Here is a 14,996-nt window from a genome sequence, read left to right as displayed (position 1 = left end):
GCAGACCATGTCACCGGAAACATTTTCACAAGTGCTGGCTCAGCGTCTCAAGCAAATCACCGGGTTGTGGAGAGGCAGTGCCCCGACTTGAAGAAGAGGTGAAAGGTTCACGAAAACCTTCCTCATGTGTTCCTCGAAGCAGCCGCCTGTCATGGCTTCTCTCTCGGTGAACTCTGGTGTGAAGGGTGCTTGCAAAACAGGGACGGAGGGCAGAACACTGGTGGCAACGCCAGGCGGTGTGGGTGTCCCGCTGGCTCCCACCTGGGACTTTCCTCCCCCCACCTCCCCACAAAGAGAGGCGGGGGTCACCTACTGCCCAGAGCCCAGTCTTGCCTTCCACCTTTTGTAAGAGGCTGCTGAGGGACATGGGAACCAGTGTCCCAACGAAATGCTTCCCCTCAGTGAGAGGCCACAGGGTACAAAAGGAAACTTCTTGCATGGGGCTGTGATTTCCTGAGGACACTACCTACTAGATGCACCCAGTGGTTCAAAAGGAATTATGGATTTACAGTTTGTAGTTGTATTTGTTTTTATTTTTGTAACACAAAGAGGGAGAGAGGAAGTGAAGAGACAGGGCCCAGCGTCGTCGCCCAGAACAGCTTCTGAGGCATACGTTCGCCTGGATTCGTTTTGAAAAGGCAATTTTGGGGTCCGTGTTTTAGGAAACTCTCCAGGCTGTCAATCTCAGCGCAAACAGCTTAAAATAAAAACCTCCCGTCTGTTCGCCACACAGGGATCTAACACAAAATGCAAAACAAACCTGTTTGGAAAATGCCTGCCCTTAAAACAAGAGTGAGGGCTTTAAAGATTCATTAAACACAGAATCTTCCAGGAATCAAGTTGGCTGCGACTTCACAAAACCAGAAGCACAGAATAACGTTTCCAACTGTAGAACTGCTGGCTGACAAAAAAAGAGGAGGATCACAAGACGACAGGCAGGGGGGTCCTCCCCCAACACCTGCCTCTTCTTTTTGTTCTGAACAGACTCATAAACTGGAGAGTAGAAACGCGGCCTTGCGGGTGGAAGCAGATGCCCAGTGGCGGTGGCTCAATCTCTGGGGAACAGAGGGGCGGCTCACTGTTTGCCCGCCTGTCTGCCTGGCTTCTTTTCTGGTTGACCTCTGCCGGTGCCTGGGATTCCACCTCGGCCCCGGCCACCAAACACACCTGTGAGACAGGGGAAAGGGGCTTTAGCAGAGCCGGGCTGGGAGGCCCACTGTGGACTGGGACCAGGAACTGGAATCCTTAGACTGTGGCCAAGTTGTTTAATCCCTCTGGGTCTCAGCTTCCACTTCCGTAAAGTGAGGGCAGTGATCCTACCTCTGGCGGGAAGGGCAGGCTGAGAATCTGAGATGGAGTGTCGACCAGGGCTGGGCATGGGTAGTGCTCCAGAACATTCCCAGTGTGACAAGGGACCAGACCAGGCCCCCCAGGGGTGTGAAGGATGCCAGGGAGGACAGAGGTTGGCACCAAGTCACACTGGGGCTTGGGGCGGGCTTCCTGGAAGAGAAGGCTGGGGGCCAAGGTGGAGGGCAGTCACCAGAAGGACAAAGCCAGAAGGGCTTCCAGGAGGAGGAGGGTGGGGGGGGCACGAACTAAGACAAGGCCTGGACTCAGTCCAGGGATGGGGCAATGACCCCCAGCTGTGAGGCTGGGAGCTGCAGCAGGGGACCTGGGCCTTCCTTGCTCTGGCACCACCCGCATCTGGCCCAGGAGAGAAACGACTGGGTGGTTTGTGCGTGTCCAGCCTGGAGAAGGGGCAGGGGAGCCTCCTGAGCCCTGACCTCTGCAGTCAGTGGTGGGGCTGTTTCCAAAATACATTTTACGTGGAACAATGGCACTGCTGTTGGGGGAGGTGAGTAGTCGGAGGGAGGGCATGCCCCCGGCCCAGGGAGGTCCCAGAAGGATCAGGGCAGCATGGGGACATAGAAATGTACACACAGGCCCCCTTCCTCCACAGACATGCAGGGGGCCCTCTGGGGACAGAAGCCAATGCTGGCAGGGTCTGCCTAACCTCACGTCTCATGGGGCAAGACCAGCTTTGCCAAGGGGAGCCTGGCTATGCGGGGACCCCTGTGAGATTCCCACTGGCTGTGGAAGGCCCCGTGGCCTCCGTTCGGAGCCGCCCGAGCAAGCCGCTCTCCCCCTCCTCCCTGCTCCTTCAGGCAGTTTACTTGACAGTGGTGGCCCCCAGTGAAGGGTCTAGCCCTGGGGACAGGTCCTGGGACCCCTGGGACCCTGCTCACCCCAATCCTAGTCTACTCTCCACCTGGGGTGCCCTCCTGCCCTCTTCCATCTGGCTCCTTTCTGATTGTCACGTGAGCCTCAGCTCATGGCTGGCTCCTGTGTCCTTCCCAGCCCTGCCCACGAGCCTCCAAGGTGGGCCCCGGGCCTGGCACACAGGAGGCCCCTCCAGATGCAAGAGACAAAGCCAGGTCCCTCCAAGAACAGGAGCCGGGTGGGGGAGGCGGGGAAGGGCAGGGTCTGCAGATGGCCTCTGGGCTCAGGCCCCAGCTGACTGCACAAGTTTAATTTTATGCCAGGTTTATAATCTCAGGGTGGTGTGCTGGGATCTATCCAAAAGGCGTGACCTTGGCTTTGTATAAAGGAGTCATAGCAGGGAAGGGTCCCATGCCGGGGCCCCGCGCTGGGGTACTCACCCGCAGTCTAGTGAGGTGGGCACTGCAGGACCCTCTCTGCAGAGGGGAAACTGAGCCTTGGCGAGGTGCCCAGAGCACCTGCCAGGAAACACAGGCAGGGCTCAAGTCCCAGGTCTATGTGGGCCTGGACCCAGACCTAAGGGAGCACTGAGAGCCACTGCGGGGCAGGAGGGCCCAGGTGGGTGAGGGTCAGCACTGACCACCAGGACTCAGCTGGGCTCCCCGGGTTGGGCTCCTGCGGTGGGGACAGGCGGCAACCAGCAGCGTCAGCTGTTCTGCAGAGGAGCCCCATGAGTCACAGCCCCCCAGCTCCACGTAGGAGGGGCTCTGAGCCAGGCCCTCGGCACCATGACGGCACCAGCCAAGAATGTCAACACTGGGCCGGGACGGATGCCACGTGCTAGAGTCACCCCCGCCAATGGGGAGGCCCCAGCAGCCTGCTAGGGAGGAAGCAGGGAGAGAAGGGCATACCTCGCCCGGCGCCCCCCATTCCGCGGCCCTTCTGCTGCTTCTGCTGCTGCAGGCCACCGCGGCCGCGGCCCTTGGCCACCACCTCCTCCTTGACCATGTCGATGATTTCATCAGGGATGCGCAGGTACTTGATGGTGCTGCCGCGGATGTAGCACTCGGGCATCCGCCAGAATTTGTCCCCGTCCTGTGAGAGAGGGTGTGTGTGTCAGATCTTTGGGGGGGTGGTAGGGTCCCTGCAGAGCAGGTGCAGATGGCCGGGGCAGCATCTGTCCCCTCAGGCCACCTGCACCTGGCATCGCCCCCGCAGGCTGCAAAGTTCTTCGTCCTGGACGGGACACTGGAGGGGCCGCCGTCCAACAGGATCTCTCCAGATCCTTGGCAGCCCTTCACACATGACAGAGGGTGGGGCAGGGCCTCGTGAGAAGCCTCCGTGTCCTCAGCCTGTCCTCCAGTGGGGGATGCAGCCCGAAGCCTGGAGAGGGGTGAGGCTGTCCCACGCGCCAGGTGCTGCCACAGCCCAGCTCCTCCCCCTCCTGCCCCCAGCCTTCCAGAACTCACCTTCTGGAACCCTCTCTATGCACCCTGACTCATTCATTCACACAAGTATCTCGTGGCAGGGTCTGAGCTGGGCATGGGACACAAGTGAGCAGGACAGAAACCCTGTGTGATGGGTGAAGAGCGCCAGGACGGGGGTAGGGAGCCAGGACTGGGGCCAGCCAGGGGCAGCTCCCAGATGATGCCCGTTTCCAGGAGAGCTAATGGAAGCTAGAGAGACAAGGGGCTTGTAAAGTTGCAGACTCCTGAGCAACGCCAACCCTGCAGTTCTTAGGATGCTGACTGTTTCCCCACCACCACCAAATACCCTGCGACCAGCAAAAGGCCTTCCCTCCACGCTACCTCCTGCTGCCCTTGGGCGGGAGCCCGGGGCCTCATCTATCAGATGAATTCTCCGGCCCCACCCCTGTTGCCCAGGCCAGAAGCCTGGTAACCCTCCTCCGCCACGCCTAGAAATCAGACCAAGACACCTCCCTGCTTAGATCCCAATCAGCGCCCCCGTTGACCCAAGGACGAGGTCCAAACTCCTCAGTGTGGTTCCAGAGGGCCTGAGATCCAGCCCCACCCTGGCTGCCCTCTCTCGGCACTCGATGTGCCTTCCAGATGGAACTTTCTGGAACACACACAGTGGGCTTCCGGGCCCCAGCCCTTTGCACATGCTGTTCCCACCTTTTCATGTCTGGCTAACTCCAGCCCTCAACAGGCCTTGCTTCCAGCCTCCCTGCAAGCCCCAGTCCTCCTGCATGACACTCATCGGCGGTGCCCGGGCCAATCTGGCCCAGCCCAGTGGAGGTACTCGGCAGGGACAAATGGAATGTTTGCGGGCCAACTCTTCCCAGGAGCACACACGAGAGCCCCCGACCCATACAGGAACCCCAAGAGGCCTCAGAGCATTCCTTTCCCAGAAATGGTAGGCGAGGGGCCAAGTCCGTGGGGATGCAAAGTACAGCCAGACAGAAACAATGATTGTGTGGAAGCTCAGGGCCGGGGCTGGGGCCGGTGGCTCAGCGCGAGGCTTTCCCTCAGCCAACGGCAGGCCGAGCCCAGCGCGCTCCCTGTAGGAACAGGGTTTACTGTGCTTTCCATGGGGGCAGCTAAATGCCTCCCGACCCTTGCTCTCCCGTGCTTTCTCAGCCCCTGGGATCTCTGTGTTCAGCCACCTGCTACCCAAGGGAAGGAGGGGCTGCCATCACCTGTTTACAGATGAGGACTCCGGGTGACCTGCGTGAGACGGTACCTCCCACCAGCCTCTCCTCCCAACCGCTGGGTCACAGAGGGGGACTCCCCAGGGGGAGCCACGTGTCCAGTCTCGGCTGGCCATGGAGGCTGGACGGACCTTGCCCTGAGACCCAGCGATTGGTTCTAGGTCCCAGAAGTGGACACAGACGTAACGGCGGCGTGCAGGACAAGCGCTCAGCTGTGCACTGTGGCATCGTCTGCCACAGGCACACTGGAAACGCCTGCCACCAAGGAGTTCGGTCCCAAGAAGCAGGTCACAGAGCCGAGCAGGTGAGGGTACGGGGTCACAGCCCTCTGTCTGCCTTTTGGGGTGTGAACTGTCCAGGAGCACAGACCGGGGTGAGAGTGGCTGCCTTGTGCTCTGCTGTATGCTGGCGTGGCGAGCCCTGGGGGCACACTGCCAGACAGCCGGGCCCTGCCTGGGCCCTCCAGGAGCTTCCTCCCTGTAACATGAGGGGCTATCTTGGGCAGGGGGACGGAGACTGGAATCAAGGTGAAAGGAAAGCTCTAGCAGAACCCAGTGCAGATTAGGGGGAAGGAGTCCTGCCTTCATCACTGTCCTCATCACTCTGTGGATCATCCCAAGGCGGGGATGACCCTGGGGAACATTCTCCCCCACCCCGGCCCTGCACTTCCTGGTTTCAGGCCTCAGGGGAAACAAGCCCCGTGGTGGCCTGCACATCCCACAGTCACGCCACCACGGCCCACGTGGTGGGCAATGCCCACAGCCAGGACCAAAGGCAGCAGAGGCTAACAAGGAGGGTGGGGCCTGCCCTGGAGGCCACCCCCTCCCTGTAGAGCAGGGATTTATGGCCAGAAGCACCCCCCAGGCCCAAGTCCTTCTTGGTCAGGGGTGGCACCCGGGGATGCAGGAGCAGCTCAGTGCCTGCCGGGCAGCATCCCCGCAGGTGCAAAGTCCAGGGCACTAGAGAGACTTGGAGCCTTGTCCGGCTGTTCCCCCCAACATCCTGACTAGTCCCTCGGGCCCCACCCCTGCAAGAGGCCCCGCCCCTGGCAGGATGACTGGTGGTATAGGCTGCGGTAGGCACCCTCCCACTCCTCCCACACGTCCAGGGAAGGGCTTTTTTTTTTTTTTTTTTTTTTGCCCCGGACGCGCAGGCTCAGCGGCCATGGCTCACGGGCCCAGCCGCTCCGCAGCATATGGGATCCTCCCGGACCGGGGCACGAACCCCAGTCCCCTGCATCGGCAGGCAGACTCCCAACCACTGCGCCACCAGGGAAGCCCCAGGGAAGGGCTTTTACCCCACTTGGAGGCGAGGACGCTGAGGCTCTGTAAAGCCCCAGGTCCCAGTGCGCATTCCTGGCCACACGACCCCCACTCGCTCTGCCCACCAGACCGGAGCTGCCCCAAGGCCCCCAGGCAGCGAGTGCAGACTCGGGGTGGAGGGCACTCACCCTGGACGTGCAGATCACCTCACGCAAGTTGATGTTCATCCAGTTGTCGCAGCTCACCAGGTGCCCATTGTACGTCTCCCCGTTTTTGAGCTCCACCAACTGGAGAGAAAACGGGTCCCACGTCAGTCTCAGGCCCTAAGAGGGGTGCAGACTTACCCCGAAGAGCAGGCCACCACCACCGGGCCTCATTCAGACACATCCTCGGCTCTTCTTGGGACCCACTGGCCACAGCACACGATGTCCAGGCCCCCAGGGGCCCACCTTACAGGAGACACGCTCTGCTTTCTCACTACGCTTTGCTGGGCATTGTAGACTTTCTACAATGAAACCATTTTTTTGTGTGCGGAAGAAACAAACAGACAACCCCCCCCCCCCACGTCTTTAAAGGAATGAGTAAGGGTGGCCAGGGGCCAGGCAGGTGCCCAGTGATGGCACACATGTGATCCTTGGTGGTCTGGAAAAACTGTTTTTCATTGCAATAACTACTTGCTTATTTTGATGTGTTTCGGGAAAAGCGCGTCATGCAGAAGACAGGCTTTTTGCTAGGAAAAGGCTGAGACTTAAAAAAGAATCAACTTAGAGAATGAACTTATGGTTACCAGAGGGGATTGGTGGGGGGAAGGGATAGTTAGGGAATTTGGGATTGACATGTACACAGGACTATATTTAAAATGGATAACCAACAAGGAAGTACTGTATAGCACAGGGAACTCCGCTCAATATTATGTAACAACCTAAATGGGAAAAGAATTTGAAAAAGAATAGACACGTGTATATGTATAACCGAATCACTTTGTTGTACACCTGAAACTAACAACATTGTTAATCAACTATACTCCAACATAAAATAAAAAGTTAAAAAAAAAAATCAACTCTCAGGGCTGGAGAGGCACTGGGCTCACAGCCGCCACCTCTGCATTGTTCCATGGGCCGGGCATGGGTGCAGGCGCTGGCATAATGAGCGCCAGCGGCAGCCTGGTCCGTGCCTATGACTTCCTGCTGAAGTTCCTGCTGGTGGGTGACAGTGACGTGGCGAGGGTGAGATCTTGGCGAGCCTGCAGGACGATACAGCCGAGTCCCCGTACGGCCACCTGGCAGACATCATGCGCTCTCCTGCTGCCTTCTGCAGTGCTGCAGACATTTTCCAGCTACTCTGCCCGTTTCCCTTGGCAACCACTTTAAGATTTAAAATATGATTTGTAAAGTCATCACTTTCAAGTTTGGAAAAAAAAAAAAGAAATAAAAGGAATCAACTCAGCTATCGGCCCAAGAGAAACGAAGACATACATCCATGGAAAAATGTGTTCACGGATGTTCCCAGCAGCTAAAATCTTCACGAATAGCCAAAAAGTGGTAACAACCCAAATGTCCATCATCAGTGGACAAATGGATAAATAAAATGTGATGTATCCGCACAACGGAATATCACCTGGCCGTAAGGAATGAAGCTTTGACACATGCTACAATGTGGACAAACCCCAAGAACATCATGCTGAGTGAAGGAAGCCAGACACGAAAAGCCACATGTTGTGTGATCCCACTTACAGGAAATGTCCAGAACAGACAAATCCACAGAGACAGAAAGCAGATTCGTGGTTGCCCGGGGCTGGGGCGGGGGGCGGGTGGAGGGGGAGGGGAGCAGCTGCTAATGGAGACTGGGTCACCTTTTGGGGTGACAGGATTGCTCTGGAACTACATAGAGGTGGTGGTTGCACAAAACTGTGAATGTACTGAACGTCCCTAAACTGTACTTCAAAAGGTTGAATTGTATGGTATGTGAATAACGTCTGAATTTAAAAAAAAGAAAAGACAACAGAACATATTGACATATACCACACTTTATCACGAAAGGACAAAGCAGCTTAGGGAATGAGCATCGCATGAACCTATCCATATTTTAAAAAATCATTCACGCTCACACACACGTTAAAAGTCCAGATGTGTATATATCAAAGAATAGTTAAATTGTTGGGAAGATGAACAAAGAGGGGCTTCCACTTTCTCTGAATCTCTAGTATTTGACACTTTTAATAAGCAGGCATTACTTTGATCAGGAGCAGAAATGACACAGGTCCTGACGCATGTGGGAGGGAAAAGAGGACAGGCAGGAAGCGGCTTTGGCTGGAGGCACCTCACCCTTTGCCCAGTGTCCCTGTCCCTGTGCTGAGGCTGGTCCCGGCTGAAATGTGCCATCCCAGACCAGCATGTACTCACCATTGGGTGATTCTGAGCCGTTTTCAGCAGTGACAAAGGAAGCTGAAAGGCAAACAAAAGCACATGACTTGTTTCATCAGCCAGCGCTGTAGAGCCCTGGCCTCTGGGCAGGGCTGACACTCCAAGAGCACACATTCCCCGACAGAAATGCAGCTTCTGAACTCTGCCCAAGCCCAGGACACATACCTGCCTCCTAGCTTAGGACAGAAAAGTCTCAGGAACACCCCCACCCCTGCAATTGCAAAGGCAGCTGCCCTCTGGTCTTGGCGCTGACCATTCCGGGCATTTCTTTGTAGCTCAGGCTGCACACAGTCCCACCCCTGACAGGACCAGGTGTAGCCCTCCATGCTTATCAACAGCATCACAGCACACGGGTTCTGCTGCTGCTTGAATTTTTTGCTCCACTGATGTTTCTGAGATACATCCAGGCTAACACATGCAGCTCTAGCTAGGCCTTTCATTGTCGGCATGGTAGGTGGTTATCATCACACCCACTTTGTGGACGGAGATACTGCGGCTTAGAGGCTGAGGAACTTGCCCGGCACCAGTGAGCTAGTGAGAGACGGAGCTTGACTTGACCCCATCTGTCAGAAGCCAGCTTACGCTGAGCCCACAGGGGGCTCAGGGGGCAGCCCTGATTGAACCAAGAGTGATTTGGCCAGGCGCAACTGGCCTCCCAATCAGAGGCCACATCTGAGCTGGGTGTTCATAGAGGAATTCACCAGGTGAGAGGAAGAAACATTTCAGAAGAAGCCTGTGGTCACTGCAAGTGAGAGCAGATAAAGGATGGGATTTAAAAACGCCCCCTGATAAGGTGAGCTTTCAAGATAGTTCTTTTCCCATTATTGCTGAATTTCTTTTTTATAAACAACATATAGTGTAACTGGGGAAAAAAAGTCAGTTCTTTTCATTTAGGGTACACAAATCACAACCCATACACTGGGGCCTGTCTCTGGGTCTCCAGAACGGTGACTCAGGTGGCAGTGCTTGGGTCCAGGGTCCAGTGACAGCCTATCCAGTATAGCCAGGTGAAGGTTCTAGACCAAGGGCCCCACAAGATGGGAAACTGCCTCAGCAAGGACCACACCTTGCCCGAGCAACTTTGGAACCCTAAGTTGGCCTGAGCCCCAGGACTTCTTGGCAGGGGAGTCCCAGCCCACCCTCACCCTCCAATAGGGGGCAGCTGCTTCTCCAGGTGGTGGGGACTGTGAGGCCTCTCTCAGGAGGCCACAAGGGGCCCTCAACCCCCAGAGGATGGCTCCCTATGGAAGGGCTTGGTGGGGGGGATATCTCACATCCCACGGGCCTTCCCTAAGAGCCACCCGGGGAAGATCCAGGGGCGGCAGGAAGCCAGGCCCAAGCCCACTTCCTGCACTGGCTTCCTGGAAGGGCACGATAAGGAGTAAGAAGGAGCCACGTGGAGAGGAGGTGGCTGCTCCGAGGAGGGTGGGCAGGCAGGCTGGGGTCCCAATGTGGCCAACCTGCAGCTCCTGCCTTCTCCTCTGGAATGCATCTGTGTGATGCTGCCGGGTGCGGAGAGCTGGAGGCTCAGCCGCGCGTGCGCGAGCCACACACCCAGGGGGTATTTTACAACGGAGAAGCCTCACGCTTTGCTGGGCAAGCCTGTTCTCTGTGCCCACAATGGGAATCTGGACCAGGGCGATGACACACCTAGGTCCTCCTCCCAGATCAGCAGAGAGGGGACAGGACCAGCTTAGCCCTGGAAGGCGAGAATGAAGATGGACTCAGTGCTGAGAGATGGAGGGAGGGTCACAGCAGTGCAGTCAAGGCCCCTCTAGATGAGGCACCAGCGGTAGAGCAGTTGGGACCTGCCCAGGGACACGGAGCAAGATCCTGCTAAAGCCGGGGAAAGTAGGCTGATGCCTGTCAGCAGGGGACCCACAGACGTCCTTCAGTGGCATACAGAGCCTCTATGCCAGTCCCTCTCAGGTTGCCACCCTGTCCCAGCTACTGGCAGCATAGCCCTGAAGGACCCACAGCCTCCTTAGCTGTTGCTGGCAGTGTGCCCTCAGAATACGGCTGCGACACAGATGGGTCCAGCACCTGCTCACAACCCTCGCCTGCGCAGCCGCCCCCTAGGCAGGCCAGAGCCAGGCCTGACACGGTCCAGCAAACTGGCCCACTCTGCGCCTCACACACCATGCCCGGTGCTGCTGGCCAAGCTCTGTTCCTCGGTTCCCTCTTGCCCTTCCCCAGGCTGGTGGCTGCTCCCTCGGCCAGGCCCTCATTATAACCCCATGGAGGGAACAAGGTTTCCACCTGGGCCACCCTCTGCTGTTTCTATTATAGGACGTAGCCAGTCTCTAATTAACTTGCTTATTTATTATGTCTCCCTGGCTAGACTGGAAGTGCCACAAGCCTCCTGCTAGACTGGAAAATTCAGAGGGTGTGGACTTTGTCCGGCACTGAACACCAGGGCCAGGCGCACGTGAAGGGCTCAGTGAATATCTTCTGAACAAATACAGCACATACCACCAAGGGAGGCACTTGGGGCAGGGGGATTCTTGCTCAAAGGAGAGGCTCAAAGGAGAGGTGGCACTGGGATAGCAATGCCAAGCAGTGGTCACATCTTGCCATCTTCTACGTCCTTGTCCCCAAGCTGTGCTGGAAACAGAGGCGAAGGGAAGGGGAGGATCCCGGTGAACGTAAAAGCCAAGGGGAAGGGGCGGCGGCAGGGGTGGGGGGATGGAAGACACTTGAAGGTGCCAGGGAGACAGGAAAGGGCCAAACACCCAGTTCAGAGGGAGACAGGGTCATCTGGAGTCGGGAAAGTCATAGAAGAGCTTCAGGCATGAGAACTCCTTTTTCTGGCCTTTCTCAGAACGCTTGGGGTCTGACCCTCAGGCCTGGACCAATCCAGGGCTAGACCTAATAGTATCCTGAGGCTCCCAACTCAGGAAGCTGTTGCAGACCACCCACTCCCTCGCCCACACCTCTGCTTCCGGCCCTGCCCTGACCACAGGGAACAGGCAGTGTGTCATGCCTTGTCCACTCCTGAACACTCCTCAGAAGGCACGAACAGGCTGAATGAATGAATCTGTACTTCACACAGACACTGTTCTAGGCTCTGGGACTATATGAGGATAAAAGACAAAGATTTTGTCTCCATGCCCAGTCCCTCAGACCAACTCTACCCTCCAGCAGAGAGGAACCTGCTTCCTTCTCTCCATCCCCACACTGACCAGGAGAATTTAGTGAGCCCTCATGGTCAGCTCTGAAAAAGGTGCAGCAACCATCTCAGAGCAACTCAGGTGCTGATGGGCCAGGTACTCTCCCAAGAAGCTCCCAGCTCTCAATTCCTCTGTGTGGACCTCCGTTTCCCCGCTGGGGGCACAGACACTCTCTGGGTTAGATCTACAACTTCCACAACTTGTGAGCGCCATGGCCCTGGGGAGGCTTCCTGTCAGGGCCTCAATTTTTCTTTTTGTGAACTGGGAGGATGCAGTTAGTCCATCCTTAGCTCAAAATACCCCCTCTCCCTCTGAACAACATACTGTGTGACAGAGGAAGAAGCAAACCCTTCTCTGGGTCTGTTTGTCAGCCTGGAAAAGAGAGGCACAGGAGGTTGTGCGGCTAGCATTCTAAGGGCCTTACAAGCCCTGAAATTCCCTAAATTGGTTTAATTTGAGAACGCACACCGGCCCCCTACTTCTTGGCCCTCTAGCTTTACAATCTATGAGGTTAGACTTGGTCGGATGCAATCGGAGTCACTTCCCTGCCCGAAAAGTCACTCTGCGGCATTCACCGGGCCCTTCGGTGAGTCCCCTTCCTCTCCGGCCTGTTTCCCCGCCTGAAAAATGGGAAGACTGCGGCTAGACCGCTATACTATGATTACACGTTCGGTCAGTCCCAAGTTCCCCTGAGACCGACTTGCTGGGTGTCCTGAAAGAAGCCCCTGCCGTCCCCGGTCTCAGTTACCACCCCCTCGGGCCGGGGGTGGGAGGACTCGAGGCCCGGATGGCACGCTCGCTCCGCATCACCCCTGCCCCAGCACCCGCCCCGAGGGCCCTTGGCGGCCGGCTCCCCCGTCGTCTTGCCCTCACCATGGTGTCGGCGGGGACCGGGGTCCCCGGCCACTTCCGCCACCGCCGCCGCCGCTCACGTTCCCGCCGGTAGCAGCCCCGCTGCGCGCCACTAGGCTGAAATGGAGTGGCAGCGACGCGAGCCAGTCAGAGAGGGGCTCGTGGGAAGGACAACCAATCCACGCAGAGTAAGGCGAGGCCTACTAAGCACGAGGGCGGGGCGGGCCGTGTTCTCACAGGAGAAATGAGGGACAGACTCGTAAAGTGCCGCCGTGAGTGCTGCAAAAGGGGGCGGAGCAATGTGCGCAGGCGCAGGAGGCCTTGTGGGCAAGAGCGCATGCGCAGGCGAACCCCTCGCGGATCTCGGCTCCACGCTGTGGGCGAAGGCGGTTATTACCTCCAGTTTCGAGAGAGAGAAATGGAAGCTGTTTGGTTGTTATTGGGATGTGCTTATGTCTCCCTTCGGGCCCCTCCTCTCCTGAGTCTCATTATTGTAGTTGACCATTATCCAAGGCACGTCTTTTGGTAGGTTGGAATCCCGGCTGTGCCCTTTGAGCCTCAGTTTGCCTCCCTTTGAAATGGCCGTAATAATAGTGTATGCGCTAGAAGGTTGCAGTGAGGACAGAACGAGTTAAGCCACGGAAAAGCACGTAGAACAGAATCTGGCGCATACTGAGCACTTGATACACGGGTGTGCAACATTGAGCACCTACTATGGACCCGCTCCTAGAAACACGTAAGTGAATAAACCAGACAAAACTCCAGGCCCTCCTGAGGCTTAGGAGCCCACTGAGGAGACAGCCGGTAAACAAAATAATTAGGAAAAGGTATTAGTTTCCTTGGGCTACCGTAACAGAGTGATCAAACTGGGTGACTTTAAACCATAAAACTTGACCCAGAAGTTGAAATCAAGGTGTTGGCAGGGTTGGTTCCTTCTGAAGGATCTGAGGCACAATTCATCCTATGCCTCTCTCCCAGCAACCCTTGTAGTCCTTGGTTTACTTATTTCTTTTTATCTTTTTATAAATATATTTATATTTATTTTTGGCTGTGTTGGGTCTTCGTTGCTGCGTGCGGGCTTTCTCTAGTTGTGGCGAGCAGGAGCCACTCTTCACTATGGTGTGTGGGCCTCTCACTGCGGTGGCTTCTCTTGTTCCAGAGCACGGGCTCTAGGCATGTAGGCTCAGTACGTGTGGCACACGGGCTTAGTTGTTCCGCTGCATGTGGGATCTTCCCAGACCAGGGCTCGAACCCGTGTCGCCTGCATTGGCAGGCAAATTCTTAACCCCTGTGCCACCAGGGAAGTCCTGTAGGCCTTGGTTTATAAACACGTTACTCCAGTCTCTGCCTCTGACATCACATGGCTTTTCTCTGTCTCAGATCTTCCTCTTCTTTTCTATGAGGACACTCCTTTCTCTTATTAGGCCCACCCTAAATCTAGGATAAATTTCATCTTGAGATCCTTAATTATATCTGCAAAAAGACTTTATTTCAAATAAGGTCATATTCACAGATATGGGGGTTAGAACTTATCTATGTTACCCAAGATAGGCTAGAACATTTCTTTTTAGGGACAATACTCAACCCACTACATCAAGTATTAGCTATGATTCCTTTGAGCATAGACATTTATTTGAATAGTTCATGTCTCCTAGGTGACCATGCATGTACTTTCACACACTCACGAGCATATCTGCAGCCTAAATTTCCAGGAAAGGTCCAGCTGGATGACCATCGAGGGTTCCTTCCTCTGCCTTGACTTCACAGATGTCTTGACCTTCAGGCCTGTAAATGAGACATAGGTGTTCTCCTCCAGTGACTACCCTTTTCCAGGTCTCCTTAGTGTCAGCGCTGGCCCGAGAGCTTTTTCTTTTCTTTTTAATTTTTTGACTGCACCACGTGGCTTGTGGAATCTTAGTTCCACGACCAGGGATCGAACCCGCCCCGGCAGTGACACTGACAAGTCCTAACCACTGGACGGCCAGGGAATTCCCGAGAGCTTTTTCTTACCAAGCCCAGAGCCAAGCTCTTCCAGCTGTAAAGTCCCTATTCCTCTCAGAGCCAGCTCAGGGAGCCCCTGATGCTCAGCTTCTCAATAAAAGATTCCCCTGCATCAGGTCTACCCTGATCTACCCTCCAGGACCTGGTGAGGGGAAAGGGGTCTGGGGACCGGCTTTGCTATGAAGGGACTGAGTGACTCAGGCATGTTTCTCCCTCTCCCTTCTCGTTAAAAACAGGAATACAGGGGCTTCTCTGGTGGCGCAGTGGTTGAGAGTCCACCTGCCGTTGCAGGGGACATGGGTTTGTGCCCCGGTCCGGGAAGATACCACATGCCGCGGAGCGGCTGGGCCCGTGAGCCATGGCCGCTGAGCCTGCGCGTCCGGAGCCTGTGCTCCGC

At 56.2% G+C, this 14,996-nt stretch overlaps 1 protein-coding gene across 1 annotated transcript; it reads right to left on the bottom strand.

Moving 5' to 3' along the window:
- Positions 1–511: 511 nt before the first annotated feature.
- On the bottom strand, positions 512–12,743 carry LSM4 (LSM4 homolog, U6 small nuclear RNA and mRNA degradation associated). Its single transcript, XM_029218843.1, has 5 exons — positions 12,620–12,743; positions 8,556–8,597; positions 6,342–6,440; positions 3,132–3,315; positions 512–1,167 (listed from the first exon to the last, which is right to left on the bottom strand). The coding sequence occupies exons 1-5, from the start codon at positions 12,620–12,622 to the stop codon at positions 1,076–1,078; spliced, it is 420 nt and encodes a 139-aa protein (XP_029074676.1). The 5' UTR covers positions 12,623–12,743; the 3' UTR covers positions 512–1,075.
- Positions 12,744–14,996: the final 2,253 nt, after the last annotated feature.

The sequence above is a fragment of the Monodon monoceros genome, unplaced genomic scaffold (assembly GCF_005190385.1).
Source record: "Monodon monoceros isolate NGI ecotype Baffin Bay Population unplaced genomic scaffold, NGI_Narwhal_1 Super_Scaffold_12, whole genome shotgun sequence".
In the NCBI taxonomy this organism is placed as follows: Eukaryota; Metazoa; Chordata; class Mammalia; order Artiodactyla; family Monodontidae; genus Monodon; species Monodon monoceros.
Note: the sequence above shows the minus strand (reverse complement) of the source record. Positions and strands in the feature narration are given on the sequence as shown.

Coding starts and splice junctions, on each gene's coding strand:
- LSM4 (XM_029218843.1), bottom strand. Junction 3,316..6,341: donor AGGTGATCTGCACGTCCAGG/GTGAGTGCCCTC, acceptor CCTCTCTCACAG/GACGGGGACAAATTCTGGCG. Junction 1,168..3,131: donor AATGGGGGGCGCCGGGCGAG/GTATGCCCTTCT, acceptor CCTGTCTCACAG/GTGTGTTTGGTGGCCGGGGC.